General features: G+C 38.2%; 1 protein-coding gene across 1 annotated transcript in view; it reads left to right on the top strand.

Moving 5' to 3' along the window:
• Positions 1–18,515, top strand: part of ADGRG4 (adhesion G protein-coupled receptor G4) — a 100,566-nt gene that overhangs the window by 18,087 nt on the left and 63,964 nt on the right. Inside the window, 3 exon segments of the mRNA XM_045839369.1 lie at positions 8,305–14,319; positions 15,662–15,756; positions 17,955–18,019. Of these exon segments, the coding sequence (XP_045695325.1) occupies positions 8,305–14,319; positions 15,662–15,756; positions 17,955–18,019 (6,175 nt within the window).

The raw sequence follows: 18,515 nt of genomic DNA, 5'->3' as shown, positions 1-18,515 counted from the left end.
ATTTCTGTTTCTGATATTTCATTCTTGGTGTACAAAAATGCCTTCAGGTTTTGAATATTGTCTTTGTATCCTGCTGCTTTGCCAAATTCACTTACTAGGTCAAATAGTTTTTTGGTGGGGTCTATTAGGTTTTCCATGAACACAGTAATGTCATCTGCAAACAGTAACAATTTTACTTCCTCCTTTCCAATTTGTATGTCTTTTATTTCTTTTTCTTGTCTGATCACTGTGGCTAGGACTTTGAATATTATGTTGAATAGAAGTGGTGAAAGTGGACATCCTTGTCTTGTTCCTGATCTTAGTGGGAAAGCTTTTAGGTTTTGCACATTGAGTATGATGTTGGCTGTAGGTCTCTCCTATGTGGCCTTTATTATGTTGAGGAATGGTCCCTCTAGTCCCATGTTGCTGAGTGTTTTTATCATAAATGGGTGCTGTACCTTATGAAATACTTTTTCTGCATGTACTGATATGCTCATGTGGTTTTTGTCTTTGCTTTTGTTTATGTTATGTATTACATTTATTGATTTTTGAATATTGTACTATCCTTGCATACCTGGGATGAATCCCACTTTGTCATAGTGTATGATCTTTTTAATGTATTGCTGGATGCTGTTTGCCAACATTTTGTTGAGGATTTCAGCATCTGTAGTGATCAGCAATATTGACCTATAGTTTTCTTTCTTTGTTGTGTCTTTACCTGGTTTTGGGATTAGGATGATTCTGGCCTCATAAACAGAGTTTGGTAGTCTTCCCTCTACTTGGATTTTTTGGAGTAGTATGAGAAGGATAGGCGTTAGTCCTCCTTAAGTGTTTTGTAAAATTCTCCTGTGAAACCGTCTGGTCCAGGGCTTTTGTGTGACGGGAGTTTTTTTATTGCTGCTTCAATTTCACCAGTTGTTATTGGTCTGTTTAATCTTTCTGCTTCTTCTCCATTCACTTTTGGAAGATTATGCTTTTCTAGAAAATTTTCCACTTCACTCAGGTTTTCAAATTTCTTGGCATGTATTTGTTTGTAATCATTTCTTACAGTCCTTTGTATTTCTGTGATATCAGTAATAATTTCTCCTTTTTCATTTCTAATTTTATTTATTTGACTCCTCTCTCTTTTTTCTTGATAAATCTGCTTAAAAGCTTGTCAATTTTGTTTATCTTTTCAAAGAACCAGCTCCTGGATTTATTGACCCTTTGAATTGTTCTTTTACTCTTTATGTCCTTTAATTTTGCTCTGATCTTGATTATTTCCTTCCGTCTACTCTAAGCTTTGTTTGTTGTTGTTTCTCTAGTTCTTGTAGATGCAGGGTTAGGTCGTTTATTTTAAATGTTTCTGTATTTTTTAGATAGGGCTGGATTGCTATGACCTTCCATCTCAAGACTGCCTTCGCTGTGTCTCATAAGTTTTGGCCTGTTGTGAGCTCATTTTTGTTTGTTTCCAAGAACTTTTTCATTTTTTCCTTGATCTCATTCTTAACCCATTCATTGTTTAATAGCATGCTATTCAGTCTCCATGAGTTTGAATATTTTTGAATTTTTTCCTTGAGGTTGGTTTGTAGTTTCAAGCCCATATGGTCTGAAAAAAATGCTTGATATGATTTCAATTTACTTGAATTTGTTGGGGCTAGTTTTGTGTCCTAACATGTGGTCTATCTTTGAAAATATTCCATGTGCATCTGAAAAGAATATGTATTTTTCTTTTTTTGGATAAATGGTTCTATATATGCCAGTTAAGTCCACTTGATCTACGACATTCTTCAATGCCACAGTATCCTTTTGATATTTTGTTCGGAAGATGTATCCATTTTTGATAGTGGGATGTTAAAATTCCCCGCTATAATTATGTTGTTGCCAATATCTTTCTAGAAGTCCTCCAAGAATTTCCTTATGTATTTGGGTGTTCCTATGTTGGGTGCATATATGTTTACAATGCTTATGTCTTCTTGATGGATTCTGCCCTTGAGTATTAGGAAGTGTCCTTCTGTGTCTCTTTTATGGCCTGTGTTTTGAAGTGCATTTTGTCAGATATAAGTATTGCTACCCTGGCTTTTTTTCCTGTCCATTTGCTTGGACTATTTCTTTCCAACCCTTCTTCACTCTTTGTCTCTGTAGGTCTTTTGTTCTGAGGTAGGTCTCTTGTAGGCAGCATATGTGTTGATCATGTTTTCTTATCCATTCAGCTACCCTATGTCTTTTTGTTGGAGCATTTAATCCATTTACATTTAAGGTTATTATTGATAGTTACTTACTCACTTCTCCCCCTTTGCACCTGTGTTCCTCTCTCCCTCACTGTTTTCTTCCTGCTCTTAAAGCAATCTCTTTAGTATATCTTGCAATGCTGGTTTGGTGGAGGAGTATTGTTTCAGCTTTCTTTTGTCTGGGATACTCCTTATTTCACCATCCATTTTAATTGAGAGCCTCACTGGGTAGAGTAGTCTTGGTTGCAGGCCTTTGCTTTTTATTACTTGGAATACTTCTTGCCATTCCCTTCTGGCTTATAATGTTTCTGTTGAGACATTAGCTGCTAGCCTTATCAGGGCTCCCTTGTATGTTATTTCTTGTTTCTCCCTTACTACCTTTAAGATTCTTTCTTTGTCTTTGATTTTTTTCATTTTAATTATGATGTGTTTTGCAGTGAGCCTCTTTGGGTTCCTCTTGATTGGGATCCTCTTTACTTCCTGGACTTGTGTGGCTTTTCTTCTCATTAAATAAGGGAAGTTTTCCATCATTACTTTTTCAAATAGGTTTTCTATTCCTTGCTCCTCTTCTCCTTCTGGTGTCTCTATTATTGGATATTATTCCATTTTCATGTTGTTGTGCAGTTCCCTTAACCCCTCTTTGTTCTTTTTGAGTCTTTTTTCCTTTTCTTGCTCTTTCTGGGAGTTTTTTTCTACCTTGTCCTCCAGCTCACTGATTTGATTCTCTGCTCTATCTAGCCTGCTTTTGATTCCTTCTACTGTGTTCTTCAGTTCAGATATTGTATTCTTCATTTCCTCTTGGTGTTTGTTGATTGTTTCTATGTCCTTTTTTGCTGATGTAGTTTACAGTAAATTCCTCATCATTTCCCTGTAGTTTTTGGTAATTCACACTGAACTCATTAAGCTTCCTTATAACCATTGTTTTGAACTCAGTGTCTGATAGTTGACTTGGCTCTATTTCATTTAGCATTCTTTCTGGGGATTGCTCCTTTCCTTTCAATTGGGTTTTTTTTTTGTCTTTCCATTATTTGTGATACTCTTCTTGTTTGCCTCTGCTTCTTAAATTGATCTATTCTGACTCCCTGAGTTTGTAATGTGAACTTCTATGGTAGGAGGCCTGTGAGATTCAGGGGTGCATTCTCCTTGATCACCTGAACTAGATGCTCTTGGGATGCCCTTTATGCCATTTATTTTGGTTCTCTGGATGTTATTGGGTGTTGATTGTTGTTGAGTCATTCTTTGGTAGGTCTTTCCCTCTACCTGGTTGACTGAGAGTCACTCCACCCACCACATCTTGTGTGCTCTTGTGCAGGTGCTGCCAGAACAAAACCACAAAGCCCAGGAAGCACACCCAGACCCGCAAAAATATAAGCCCCCACAATCCCACTATCAACAGCAAATGAACCAGTATCAATAAGGGTGTAAAGAGATTAAAACTATTTTAAGAAATGAGAGCAGATATGAGATTACCTACTGAAAGAAAAATGATTTTGAGAGTGTAGAGGGAGGAGCACTAATAAGGGTTGGGAGATGGAGCAATGTGAAGAAAGAAAGTGAAATTTACATCATGAATAAAAAAGGGAATGAAGAATATGGAATGGAGTATGAGAAGGGAAGAGTATAGTATTAGGTTTAAACAGAAATTGTTCCACCAGTAGATATAATATCTACCCTCCTTTAAAGTAGAAGGTCATCAGTTTGATTTTCTCTCTCTCAAAGTTCTGTAACAAATGTTTTTCTATGTTGGCTGTGTCTACATTCTTCTGCTCCATTCTTTGGTTTTAATCAAGATGGAGGTGTAGGTAAACACAACTTGCCTCCTCATACAACCACAGCAAAAATTACAATTAAATTAAAAAACAGCTGTCACCCAGAATCATCAGAAAATTGAGCTGTATGGAAGTCTGACAACCAAGGAATTAAAGAAGTCGCATTCATCCAGATTGGTAGGAGGGGAGGAGACATGGAGATACAGAGGTGCAGAGCAGGCAGTCTCAAAATGTGTGGTGGATGAAAATCAGGAGGGATACCTCAGGAATGAGGGATCCCAGCCCCACACCAGACCACCCAGCCTAGGGTTCTAGTACTAGGAAGGGAAGTCCCCATAACTTCTGGCTATAAAAACCAGTAGGGGTCAGGGCAGTGGAAGAAACTGTGGGATTCTCAGAGGTCTCTTCTTAAAAGGCCTGCAACAGTCTTAGGATATATGCAGACTCAATCCCCCTGGACTCCAGTACCAGAACAGCAGCTTGAAGGGCAGCATGGCATACGGGGAGGAACTGAAGTGTCTGGCATCAGGGTGAGTGCCAGAGGACAGCTTTTTCCTGGAAAAAACTCCAGAAGCAGGCAGTGGCCATTGTCTGTTTTCTGAGCCCTCCCCCACACAGAGCCACAGAGTGCCAACACCATATCTGAGACTCCATCAACCTGTTTTACATGGGTTGCCCTGCCCTGGTGATTACCTAAGGCTTTCCCCCATACAACTTATGGGTGCACGTTTGTACAATAAGCCATGCTACTAACACAGGGTACAAAGCAGCTCTACCTAACACAGGGAGGCTGCCAAAATGAGAAGACAAAGAAATATGGCCCAAATGAAAATACAGAAGAAAACTCCAGAAAAAGAACTAAACAAAATGGAGATGTGCAGTCTATTAGATGCAGAGTTCAAAACACTGGTTATCAGGATGCTCAAGGAACTCATTGGGTACTCCAACAGCATAAAAAAGACCCAGGCAGAAATGAAGTTTACACTAAGTGAAATAAAGGAAAGTTTACAGGGAATCAATAGTGTAGTGGATGAAGATGAGAATCAAATGAATGATTTGGAATGTAAGGAAGAAAAAACATTCAATCAGAACAACAAGAAGAAAAATAATCCCCCCAAATGAGGATAGGCTAAGGAGCCTCTGGGACAATGTTTAATATACCATCATTCAAATCATAAGGGTGCCAGTAGGAAAGAGCAAGAAATTGCAAACTTATTTGAAAAACAATATAAGAAAACCTCCCTAATTTGGTGAAGGAAATAGACATATACATTCAGAAAGCACAGAGAGTCCCAAATAAGACAGATGCAAAGAGGACCACACAAAGACACATCATGATTAAAATACCAAAGGTTAAAGGTAAAGAGAGAATCTTTTTTAAAGAGAGAGAATCTTAAAAGTAATAAGGTGATATCTACCTCATAAGGTTGTTAGGTGCATTAAATGAGATAGCAAGTAGCACAGTGTTTGGTCTGTAATAAGTGCATGAAAGTTGCTATATTATCTTCTCTTACCTGTCTGTCCACCTTCCTCTTCAGGTTTCATCCTAGTCTGATATTCTTTTTCACACCTATCCAACATACTCCCTCCCAGCAAGACTAATGTTTTCACTGTCTCCATATTCATTGCCCCATGTCTTGCTTTCTCTACCCAAACCCCATCACTTCTCAAAGGCCTATATCTTCTGAGAGAAAGCTTTGTCCTTAGCTTGAAGCCAGAGTTGCTCTCTCATTGCAGTGACCCCACTGCACTTCTGGAACCTGGTTAAATTCTATTGTTCAATTTATTGTAAATGGTGTTATTACTTTATTATGTTTTTATTGTTTTTTTTTTAAATCATGTTGTACAGGAGTGGGCAAAAGTAGGCTTACAGTTTTGAGCATATGAAACACAGTTTATTCATATATTATTTATTTATTATTGTTTACAACTGTTGCTTACCATTGTTTTTATTTAAAAATATTTTAGTAGTTGCCCTGAACAATGTGGCTCAGTGGGTTGGGAATTGTCCTGCAAAGTGGAAGGTTATCAGTTTGATTTATGGTCAGGGCACAGGCCTGGGTTGTGGGCCTGGTCCCCTCAGACATCAATGTTTCTCTCCCTCTCTTTCTCCCTGCCTTCCCCTCTCTCTAAAAATAAATAAATAAAATATTTTAAAATATTTTAGTAAATTTAGATTTTTTTTCAACATGTGAGCTCTTTGAGCAAAGGAATCATGCTATAAATTCTATATATTTTTCACAGGACCTAGTGTTCACAGTACTTGTTAAATTTAATTGACTTGAATTGAGACATAAGATAGGCCCCAGTGGTCTTCAAAATATGATGCACAATTCTATGCAGTATACACACAATACATTCAAGTGCAGGAAGAAAATATTGTAAAACTTCCATGTATACTTATTTTATCATATCCTTTGACATTTCTTTTGTTGTGTATGTTTATAATATCATAAATTTATTATTACATGTATATATAATTGGTACAAAAATAAATGCATATTCAAGAAATTTTAATATTGCAGTTCCAAATCAAAACATTTTTTTAGCCCTGGCTGGTGTGTCTCAGTGGATTGAGTGCCAGCTTGCAAACCAAAGAGTCACTGGTTTGATTCCTAGTCAGGGCACATGCCTGGGTCCAGGTACCCAGTAGGGAGTGTGTGAGAGGCAACCACACATTGATGTTTCTCTCCCTCTCTCACTCTCTTCCCCTATGTCTAAAAATAAATAAATAGAAATTTTAAAAAAAGAACTTTGAAAAAAACTCATTTTTAAAAAATCCTCTTCCAAGGACATTTTTTTTTCATTGCTTTTAAAAAGAGAGGAAGGGAAAGCACAAAACACTGAAGTGAGAGAGAAACATTGATTGGTTGCCTCCTTTACATGCTTGAACCTAGGATCAAACCCGTATCCTAGATATGTGCCCTGACCGAGAATTGAACCAACAACTTTTTGGTTATGGAATGATGCTCCAACACAGCCACACTGTCCAAGGTGAAACATTTTTTATTAATAGTATTTATATGAATGATAGAAATTTGACCAAGTCTAAAATAGCAAGTCCATGGTGGGCACACAATGTGATATACAGCTCCTGTAGTATAGAAATCCACATTTGAAACCTATATAATCTGATTAATCAATGTCACCCCGATAAATTGAATAATAAATAAATAAAGGAAAAAACAGCATACCTTTATTTCCAACAGTTAATTATTTTTATTACTTACTGTTTGCCAGGTGCTATGCACAGTCTCTTACATGCTTTATAAAGCATGCATTATTATCTTACTGAGGAAGACATTGAAACACAGAGAGGTTAAGTAACTAGTCCAAGGCTACATAATGAGTAAGTGATGAGCCAGGATTTAAAACTACATCTGTTTTAAGCCCTGGCTGGCATAGCTCAGGGGATTGAGCGCGGGCTGTGAACCAAAAGTGTCACAGGTTCAATTCCCAGTCAGGGTACATGCCTGGGTTGCAGGCCATGAACCCCAGCAACTGCACATTGATGTTTCTCTCTCTCTCTCTATCTCCCTCCCTTCCCTCTCTAAAAATAAATAAATAAAATCTTAAAAAAAAACTACATCTATTTTAATCCAAAGGTGGTCTTATTTTTCAAAGAATTTTTTTGGCTTAATCTTTACTGTATTTTTTCCCATTACCATTTAGTCCCCTTATACTTCCTTCCCCTCAGCAATCACCTACCACACTGTTGTGCATTTCCATGAGTCCTTTTTCCTTTTTGCTTAATCTCTACACCCCTAACCTCCCCTTCCTCCACTAGTTATCATCTCTCCATCTATGAGTCTGTCTCTGTTTTGCTTCTTAGTTCAGTTTGTTCATTAGATTCTACATACAAATGAAATCATATTAACTATACAATTTGATTTCTTTAATAGATCTAATAGGACTATTCAAGTTATCTATTTCTTCTTAAGTTTTGATAATTTGTGTCTTTCAAGAAATTAGTACATTTCCCAAAGCTAATCCTCTCAATTAGGCACTACTGTAGCATGTGAACCTCTTTCAGGAATATGTGTGTATGTATGTATATACATACGTATACACACACACCCCCACCCACCCCCCCACACATATATGGAGAGACTGTAAAGTAGACTTGTTACTTAACCAGGGCATTATGAAAACCATATAGAGATTTTAGAAAGTAGAAAATCATTGTAAGACAAAACAAGTAGTTAAGTGATTTGATTATATTTGATATTTATCTTTTAAAAATATAAGACAAAATTGGAGAAAACATTATACAGCTGTTTCTTGAAGAATTGTCTCTTATGTTTTAAAGTTGAGTCCAAAGTAACACAGGATTTCTATTTTTGCAGCTGTTTCTGAAAATGTAACAATTCAAGAAACAAGTACAATTCTTTCACAACAAATAGATTCGACAACCCCATCCCAAGTTACTGGATTAAAACCACAGAAGACTATATATTCTTCTACAATGATGCCTAAAAGCATGCCTGTATTTGAAACTAATTATACAACCATATCATATTCCAGTACAACACCTCCACCTCTGGAAACAATGACTGCACCAAAATTTTTAAAGACATCCACAGCTGAGACAGCTACATTTGCAGCAGACATTTTGTCTACTTCAGCAGCCATTGTTCTACCTACCAAGAATACCTTCATAGGCACTACCACCAATGCCATGAAAACAACTGAATCCCCATCTTCAGAGAGCACAATGACAACCAAAAAGGCTGAAGTCATTGTTACTGAGACCTTTCATCCAACTACAGCTACTAATTTTCTATATACATCTGGATTTACCAAGAATTCAATTGTATCTAAAACTTCAGTGATTGGATCTCAGGCAGCTATTATGAAGACAACGCCTTTATTCTCATCTATAGAGTCAGCATCCATGTCTACAACATCTTGGCCCAAACACAGATCCACAGGCATCAGAGTACTCCCTAGCTCCACAGCTCGCCAGGAGTTTCTTGCATCTACAGTTGATACAACTGTACCTTGGTCCACGGTGAGACAGACTTCTACTCACATTGGGACTGTATCAGCATCCCCGCCTGAGTCTGTGCTCATATCCACAGCTGCTCCAGTGGATACTATATTTCCTAGAGATCAGACAGCATCTACATCGGCAACAACTGATAAGAAACTATCACTTACAGTTCATTCAATGACGTTCCCAACTAAGCCTATTGAGATGACTCCTGAGCAAAGAACAGCTGAAACAGAATTAACATCTATAAATTTCCAGGATATCTCTTCACCCAGAGTGGAGAAATCAATGTTTATCTCCATGCCAAAAGAGGCACCTTCTACATTCCTCTCATTCAAGACACCCTCTTCATTCACCAGAACTCAGAGTATACAGACAGTTATTGATGCTGAGACAACCTATAGAGCCTTGACTTCTGGAATCACACTTGCACCTACATCAGCTGAAAATATGCTTCCTCCTACAGTCTCTGGGCAAGTATATACCCAGAATACACCCACAGGTGGTGAAAACATGTTTTCTTTCATTTCTGCCAGACCAGCTTCCACATCCAAAGCATCTGAATCTGACCCCACATCAATAAGTGATGAAGGTGCCCATCTATTCACCAGTGAGGTCACTTGGACTCCCAGAGAAGATCAGACCCTATTGACATCAGCATTCCATGGCAATACTCCTAACATAGAACATTCATCCACAATTACTGATAGTATTGTCCAACCAGAAGCATCCACAGAAAGTGAGGCTAGCACTACCACTGATAGCATTACTACTACTGATGCCATTATTGACAGATATACAACATCTCTATCCAATTTGACATCTCTGTGGTTGGCTAATTTCTCCATAGTTTCTGGAACCACATCTGTAGCCAAACTGCCTGAGTTTAAACTTTCTACCTTACTACTAAGAACAACCCCTGTGTCCACAGTAGTTGGAAATGAACTTCTTTCAACACCAAGGGAGACAGTTGTTCCACCAGTAGATATAATATCTGCCCTCCCTGATGCTGAGCCACATTTTTCTACTGAAGAGAGTGCTTCTGAGGCCACACAAATGAAGATAAAAAGTACACTTGCATTTGGAAAGACAACAATCCCTGTTCCAGAGTCTGGAACAACACAAAGATTCAATGCTACTGTGACAAGGAAAGAAACAACTTCCCATTATCTTAAGGGAAGATCAACTATAGCAGCAACAACTGAGGTTTCTCCATTTTCAACAATGGTAGAAACAACAAATCAGTCTGTGCAAGTGGTGACTGCTTCTGTCACCATTTCCCCTTTTCCTGATTTAGAAACATTGATTACCCCATTGGATAATAAAATGGAAACTACTGAGGTGAGAGTAAGTTGGCTTTCTCCAAAATCAGTGAAAACCACACCTAAGACTTTATACAATGGAACTACAGAAATTTTTAATTCCACCCACATATACACAACACACTGGAGTTCAGAGACTCCACATAAGAGGAATCCAACTCCATCCCCCAATTCTGGGAGCACAAAGACATTCCCTCAGCCCCTGGTTTCTTCTACCACAAGGATACTGGAGAGCAGTTTTACTACTATCCCTACAGACAGGACAGCTATATCCTCATCTACTGGTATCTTGCCTCCACAGCCTACAACTACTCACTCCTCAGCATTTCCTGGGCCTATTACCCATATGTCCTCATTGCCAGTTAATGTCTCTGGTGTCACCTCTGTGGTAGTGTCTGAGGAGACCATGTCTGAACCTTCTGCGCTAAGGACAGCTTCCTCCACTTCTGCACTCTCAGATGTCCCAACTCTGTCATCAGCTACAGTGACCACAGCATTGCTGCCACCATTGGATCAGACTGCTTCCACAACAAGCAATATCATATCTACCCACAGAGACTTTACTCACACCACTTTAGAAGCCACAGTGAACTCTGTCAAGATGACACCCACAGCATTTTCCTTTCTGACAGAAACTCCAGTCTCCTCACTGAGACCTACTGCTCTTGCGGCAACTAAGGCTAAGACTACCTATTTCTTCACCTCAGCTGACACAGTAACTTCATTCACACCCACTCCTGATTTTTCTCAATCTCTCCCTGACAATATTTCTGTTGTGTCCTCTACTCATATGATCTCAACTATGTCTACACCAGTAGCAACCCAGCCCATATCTCAAGTGGAGGAGACTTCTCCCCATGTACCCAGCTTTCCACATACTTCCAGTGGTAATGGACAGGTTGTTAGCTTGGTTACTGGCACCACAGAAACTTCTGTTATTGATGAGATCATGCCCTCACACACCTCTGCCAACAAGCTTACTGCTTCAGATGGTCACATTTCTCAATTTTCCACACATCTTACAAGCACACTGGTCCCCACCCTATCAGTGACTGACATTGCTACCTTGTCTTTTGACAAAGAGCAGATGACCACTTCTCTAGGAAACACCTCTGGAACTATGGGGGTGACAGAAATGCCTCCATCAAAGAATCCTTTTATTTCACAGTCCCAGACTACTTCATCCTTGGAAATGACAGAATCAGAATTTGCTGAGACCACAAAAATTTCCAGTCATCACACACATTCACCTTCAGAGATTCCACTTCTGACTCCACCTGATGGGATTTCAGCTTTATCTCCCACTTCTGGGAGTACACAGATGACACCTACCACCTGGACCTCACGTAACACACATGTTCGCATTTCAGAAATGTCTACCAGTCTTGGGAAAACAGCTCTCCCTTCACATCCTCTGACAATTACCACATTTTTGTCTCCTGAAAAAGAAAGCAGTAGTGTCCCTTCAGTGTATATTCCCAGGACTGAGAATATCACAGTAAGCACCACCTCTGTTACTCACCCTTCCTCATACCACCAGAATACTTCATTTGTAGATACTATAACTTCCAGAACAACCAGAATATCATATCCTATAAAGGTAAACACAACCCTTTCACATTTGCTTTCATTCAGGACTAAACCTGAGGTGATTTCAGTTGCTTCTCCCACTTCTGAAAGCACACAGACCTCCCCTGAGTCCCTGTCTCTTTCCACAAGTGGACTATCTAGTGCCAATTTTACAATGATCTCTACTGACAGGATCACTACAGCCCTTTCTGCTCCAAAGGTAACTATGGCACTTCTTGGTAAAACCTCTATGGCAACATCCATTCCTATCTACCACATGTCCTCAATGCCAGTTAGTGTCACTGCCTTCACCTCCAAAAGAGTTTCTGACACTTTAACAATACTAGTGACCAAGTCTTCTAAAACATCACACCCAGATTGTTTGAAAAGGCCCTCTATAGCCACTTCTGGTCCTGTGTTTGAGATATCTTCAATGTCAGTTCATGACTCTGATTTCTCACCTCCAGCTGTTTCTTCTGACACTTTCACAACAGTTGGATCATTTTCTACTTTATTGTCTTCAGTTAACCCTAGGACTACTATGACGGTACAAACATCTACACTGGATATCACACCTTTGACATATACTGGACCTACTTCAAAAACCACAATGGTTTCCTCTACTACTTCAGAAATGGCAGAGATGTCCTCCAGGATCATAACTACGTCCTTCCCCTCTCCAACAGAGCCAACTTATTCTTCTGTAAAAATCATCCCAACCGCTCTTATGGATGGGGTGGTGACTCCATTTGTAGGCACCACTACCTCCTTTCTACTTGGTTCTAAGAACACTGAAGTTATTTCTTCCATTCCAAAAACCACATTTTCACCATTTCTATCAACAAAACCACAGTTATCCCAAGGATATGAGGCTACAACTCTGGGCATATCATCTGGGCTTATTAACAACTCCCTATCTACTGTAAGCAGTGGTAGAGCAACGAGTCTCACAAATACTTATTCCAGAACTGCTGCTCCTAAAAGTGTGATTTCATCTACTCCTTCAGAGAATCTTCATACTTCCTTGAATATTCAGGTTTCCCCATCTTTGACTAGCTTTAAGAGCACTCCTGGGCCCACAAAAAGTATAAAAGCCACCACTTCCCTTTCTTCAAATACACAAAAAATTACTTCCTTGTCAGAAAATACTTCTACAGCTGAACTAACAAAAGGTGCTGCATCTGTGAATACCCCTGTTTCATACCATCTATGGACTTCATCCAGTGCAACTCTGCCCTCTTTTACACCATTTATTGTTTCACCTCATAGCACTAAAACCAAGTTCTCTACTCCAAAGACTTATCTTCCTCCTATATCCCAAATGGTTGAATTTCCAGTTCTGGGAACAAAAACCACATCTAGTAACACCCAATCTCTGCTTATGACTTCCTGGAATACACCCATAGCTGAAGATTCTCAATTAGCAAACATCACCACTACTCATGTTCCTACACTCAACAAGATGGAAACAGAGACTCCATACTTTGTTCCTGGGTCTTTGTCAACATTCACAGCCTCACAGACTGGTCTTGTATCTGGATATGTTATGGCAATGTCATCACTTTCCACATCAGGAATTCTTCCTACTTTGCAGATGTCTGAGAACCCTTCATTGTCAATATCTTCAAGATCTATCCCTACCACTTCCGTTGACATTAAACAGATATTTGAGAAGACTACCTCATCTATAACTCCAGGAACCACACCCCCATCAAATCCTTCTGGTGCCACTTCAAGATCTATAATTTCAAAGGCTACTACTACACCCATGCTGACCTGGATCTTATCTAGTCTCTCGTCACGTTCTCCTCTGGTATCTGTTTCTAATACTCCTCACATTATAACTTCCTCTAAAGTAGAGATGCCAAAATCTACATTTCCTACTTCTGACATGACACCAACATACCCATTCACTAACCTTACAACACTATCCTTTGCTACTGTAAGCCCCATACTTACCAAAACCACTCTTACAACTACAGTAAGTGGTATCACTACTGGCTTCCCAACTTCTCTCCCTATGTCTGTAAAAGTCACAGATGACTTCTTGTACATTTCCAAATCCCCTCAGGCTTCTTCCAGAACCATTGTGACTGCCAACTCCAGGACTGTGTCTCAACCTTTATCCATTAGCAGAATGAGTAGTTCACCTCCTACAACTGATCATACCCTATCTATTGGTTCCATGCCTCTGCCTAACCCTACAATAACATCTGTGTGGAGCAGAATCCCAGCTGCATCAGCATCCCCTACTTTGGTTTTTCATAAGCCCACAGTGGACTCCCTTCCAAATATAACAACCACTATACCTACAGCTACTGAAGTACATCCATTCATATCTACTGGAGTAACACATCCTTCTACAGCAACAGTGTCTTCATTACTTTCCTCCTCTTTTGAGACATCCTGGCTGGACTTCACACCTTCCTTTCTATCTACAGAAACATCAACTTCACCTATTGCCACTGAGTCCACAGGTATGTCCCACAATGTGTGCAGTGTATCACTAACAGAATGCATGCACAATGAGTCATGTGTTCTCCAAGGTGGCCAGTTTTATGAAGGCAGAAAAGGATAAAGAGGGGCATGGGCATTTATTATCTCCATCAGATAGTGGATACCTTACTCAAATACAGAACTCTTTAGCCATCTTTCTCATTTTTGCTTTATTGAAATATAATACAAATGTATCTTTTTACTCAGTGTGACATTTCTAAGTCTCTTTTTCACCCATTTTGTTCTGATGCTCTGACCCTAACTCTAACAATGTGAACATAGATCAGGAACCTCACCCCTTCCCAATAAGAGGATTATATAGTTTTAGGAGCAACATATTGACCACATTCCAGAAATCACCAGAAGATATTCTAGCTTGTCCTTTTGGAATTCCTCTGATACAAATCTCAACCTTCTCTAGTCTTCATCTCCAGCTGGCTTGAGTCATGGAGTATTTGGCTTCCATATTGCCCAAAGTTTGGATGTTCCTTCAACTTTTTACATTCATTAAAATTTGATAGGGCAGACAAAAGAAAAAAGGAACTACCAAGAGAAAAACCTGAAACAGAAAGACAGACCAGAAAAAAGAAATATTTCCTCAGGACAAATGATTTTGTGAGATCATGTTTAACTTGGCTGTTAAATGGATTGGAAATCCATTGGTCAATGAAAATGGAGAGTTTAGGAGGTTTGTAGAATGTCTATCAACTGCATAGGGAACTTCCCAAATAATTTTAAAAATGTGATGGTACACCCTGTTTTGCTTTTTAAAATTATTTTAAATTTTTTTTCAATTAAAATTTTATTCAATATTATTTTGCATTAATTTTGGGTCTGTAAAATAATGGTTAGACAATCATGTACTTTGCAAGTGTTTCCCTGATATTTCCAGTGCTCACCTGGCACCGTACATAGTACATAGTTATAGTACATAGTTACTATAATATTATTTACTGTATTTCCTATATTGTACTTTACATCCCCATGACTATTCTGTAACTACAAATCTGTATTTCCCTTTTTCCCAATCTGTACTTCTTGATCCCTTCACCTTTTTCATCCAGTTCCCCAACCCCCCTATCCTCTGACAACCACCAGTCTGTTCTCTGTATCTATGAATCTGTTTCTGTTTTGTTTATTCCTATTTGCTTTTGAATATGAAGCTAAGATGCTGGTTCTTGAACTTGGAGTTAAATTAAGCTAAGTTTAAGAATGAGATTTCACTGTTTGGTTTCTTTAAATAAAGATAATTTTGACCAAATTTATACAAGTTAAATGTCTTTACTATATAAATAAAATTAATCTCCTTATTTTTAATTACAGTTTCTTTCTATAATATTGGAATGAGCTTCTCTATCTTTGATGAAGAGCCAGCGATCCCTATTACCAGTGTTGTAAATGGATTAGCAGAAAATTGGGTACATTGAGCTTTTAAATATTTATGGTACATATAAAATATGTGAATATATATGTATATATATAACAAAGACTGAGTACATTAAAACTAGGATTTACTTTTTCTACCCATATACATTTCACAGTGAATTAGTTTTGATGTTTTTGCTGAAAGTCTATCCACTCTGTAATCAACACCATGAAGATGTATGTGGTTTTTCTTTCATAGCACCAATGTTGAAAGCTTTTATGAGATATTAATATTTTAATTTGTTTAGAAGTGTACATTTTCTTCCACTTGTACAAATTCTGGATTTTGCCAAATTTTCCTATTTGGGGAAACTAGGAGAGCAGTGATAACAAAGTCTATGTCATTGTATTTAGATATTTTTGTTTTCTGAATTTTAACTTTTTTTCTCTCTTACACAATAAATGTTTTACTTATTCTTACATTTTTCTGATCATAAGAATACTACATACTCTTTGTAAAAATAAAAAAACTGAAGTTTGAAACCCAGAAGGTATATGTCGATTTTAGTACTGCTCCTTGTATTAATTACTCTGAATAGTTTGAAGTATATTCTCTCAGATTTTTTCTATGCATTCAATGACATTGATGCATGTATGTTCTTTTATAAAAATAATGGGTATCATACTAATTATGCTAACTTGCTTTTTTTCACTTAACCACCTATCTCTGAGCATATTCATGTTTATAAATATAGACACCTCATACACTTTAACAGATGCATAGGACTTCCCTAGATGATGTAAAGTAGTATTTTTTAATCTGGATATCCACTGGTGGCCATTCATGTGTTTCTATTTATTTCTATTTGGAAACAATTTTGACAATAATGCTCTTGTGATAAATTTGGGGGAACCACTTGAGTTTCTATAGGGTACATTCCTAGAATTGGGCTTTGTGAATCATAAACATTTCACATGTTAATAGCTATTGCTAAATGACCTCCCAGATAGGTGATACAAACTTGCATCCCTACCAATAGTAAACGATCATATCTATTTCCCTTCTCTCCCCATCAGCATTTATTTTCAAGTGTATATGACATGAATATAAGTGCTTGACATGATTGAGTATATTTGTCTACTAAGGTTGGCATAACATAACAGTATGATTCACTAGGTGTCTTGAACAGCAAACGTGTCTTGGGTTGGCCAAAAAGTCTGTAAGGTTTTTTTTTCCCCATAAAATAAAAGATACATTTTTTTTTTATTTTCACCAATAACTTTATTGATTTGGATATTTTGAGTGTGTCGGCTATCTCCCACATGGTATAACATAGATTGTTTTCAATTAAAGTCTTGCTTTGATCACTATCAATTTCAAGTGGTCCACCCAACCTTGGAGCATCGTCCAGCAAGAAGTCTCCAGTGTGAAACTTCATGAACCACTTTTGACATGTTCCATCAGTCACAGTATCTTCTCCACACACTGCACAAATCTTTGTGTGTGTGTGTTTCAACACTTCTTGAAATAATAAAGCATAATGTGCTGAGAATGTTGCATATTTTCTTCCATCTTCAATATTAAAATGGCTACACAAAGATTCACCAATTTTGTTAAGTTTTTAAAAGGTGCATGCTAATATGTCAGCTGTCACAATACAATCTAATGGAATTGTTAGAATGGAGTTAAAGACAACTAAGTGCTACTAGAGCCATCTTACTGAAACAAAAAACTTTTTGGCCAACCCAATATTTTCTCAGGGTTTTGGAGACTGGAAATCCAAGATCAACATGTTGGCAGGGTTGGTTTCTGGTGGGGTCTCTTGTTGGCTTGTCGATGGTTACCTTCATGTTGTGTCCTCACATGGCCTTTTATGTGTATGTGTGGAGAGAGAGAGGGAGAGAGGTGGGGGGGAGAGGGAGAGGGAGGGGGAGGGAGAGGGAGAAATCTCTGGTGTCTTTTTCTATCAGATTAAGGTTTCACCCTTAAGACCTCATTTAGTCTTAATTACCTCTGTAAAGGCCCTGTCTTCAAATAGAGTCAAATTAGGGGGTTAGGGCTTTAACATATGAATTTTAGGGGAACAGCATTCAGCTCATAACAGTAGGTATAAACCAAGTGGATCAGAAGACAATGTTGAACCAACTGAAATAATGAATGAAGCTTAATAATAACAAGATCTTAGGTAACTTTTCTGGGTTAATATAGAGGAGTGGGAATACTAAAACTGGTATGTTTTATTTTTTGCAGCTGAATTCTGTATTTCAGGACAGTGAATTTTCTCTTGCTAATCTGGCTATTCAAATTAAAAGCAGGTATGTGAGTGTCAACTTCTATGGGTTGAAGGGTAGTTTGAGGGCACTCTGAGTTTATTATTACCCAGAAGAGATTTCTTTTGTTTTTGTGTGAGATGTACAGACTGCTGCATTTTGAGTTGCACCTCCCCTTCTGAATGTTAGGTTCTCTTTGGAATAAGAAAGAAATTTGTATTATTACTATAGGGTATAAAGCCAATGGGAGAACAAAAGTGAATAAAATAAGTAGGGAAACAGTGGAATTGAACTCAGTTACCTCTAATTCCCCCTTGAGCCTTAAAATGTTATGATTATGCCCTTGCTGGAGTAGCACAGTGGATTGAGTGTGGAGTGTAAATCAAAAGGTCGCTGGTTCAATTCCTAGTCAGGGCACATGCCTGGGTTGCAGGCCAGGTCCCCAGTAGGGGGCACATGAGAGGCACATTGGTATTTCTCTCCCTCTCTTTCTCTTTCCCTTCCCCTCTCTCTAAAAATAAATAAAATATTTTTAAAAATG

Source organism: Phyllostomus hastatus, unplaced genomic scaffold (assembly GCF_019186645.2).
Source record: "Phyllostomus hastatus isolate PE091 unplaced genomic scaffold, TTU_PhHast_1.1 phas_contig_30, whole genome shotgun sequence".
In the NCBI taxonomy this organism is placed as follows: Eukaryota; Metazoa; Chordata; class Mammalia; order Chiroptera; family Phyllostomidae; genus Phyllostomus; species Phyllostomus hastatus.
Note: the sequence above shows the minus strand (reverse complement) of the source record. Positions and strands in the feature narration are given on the sequence as shown.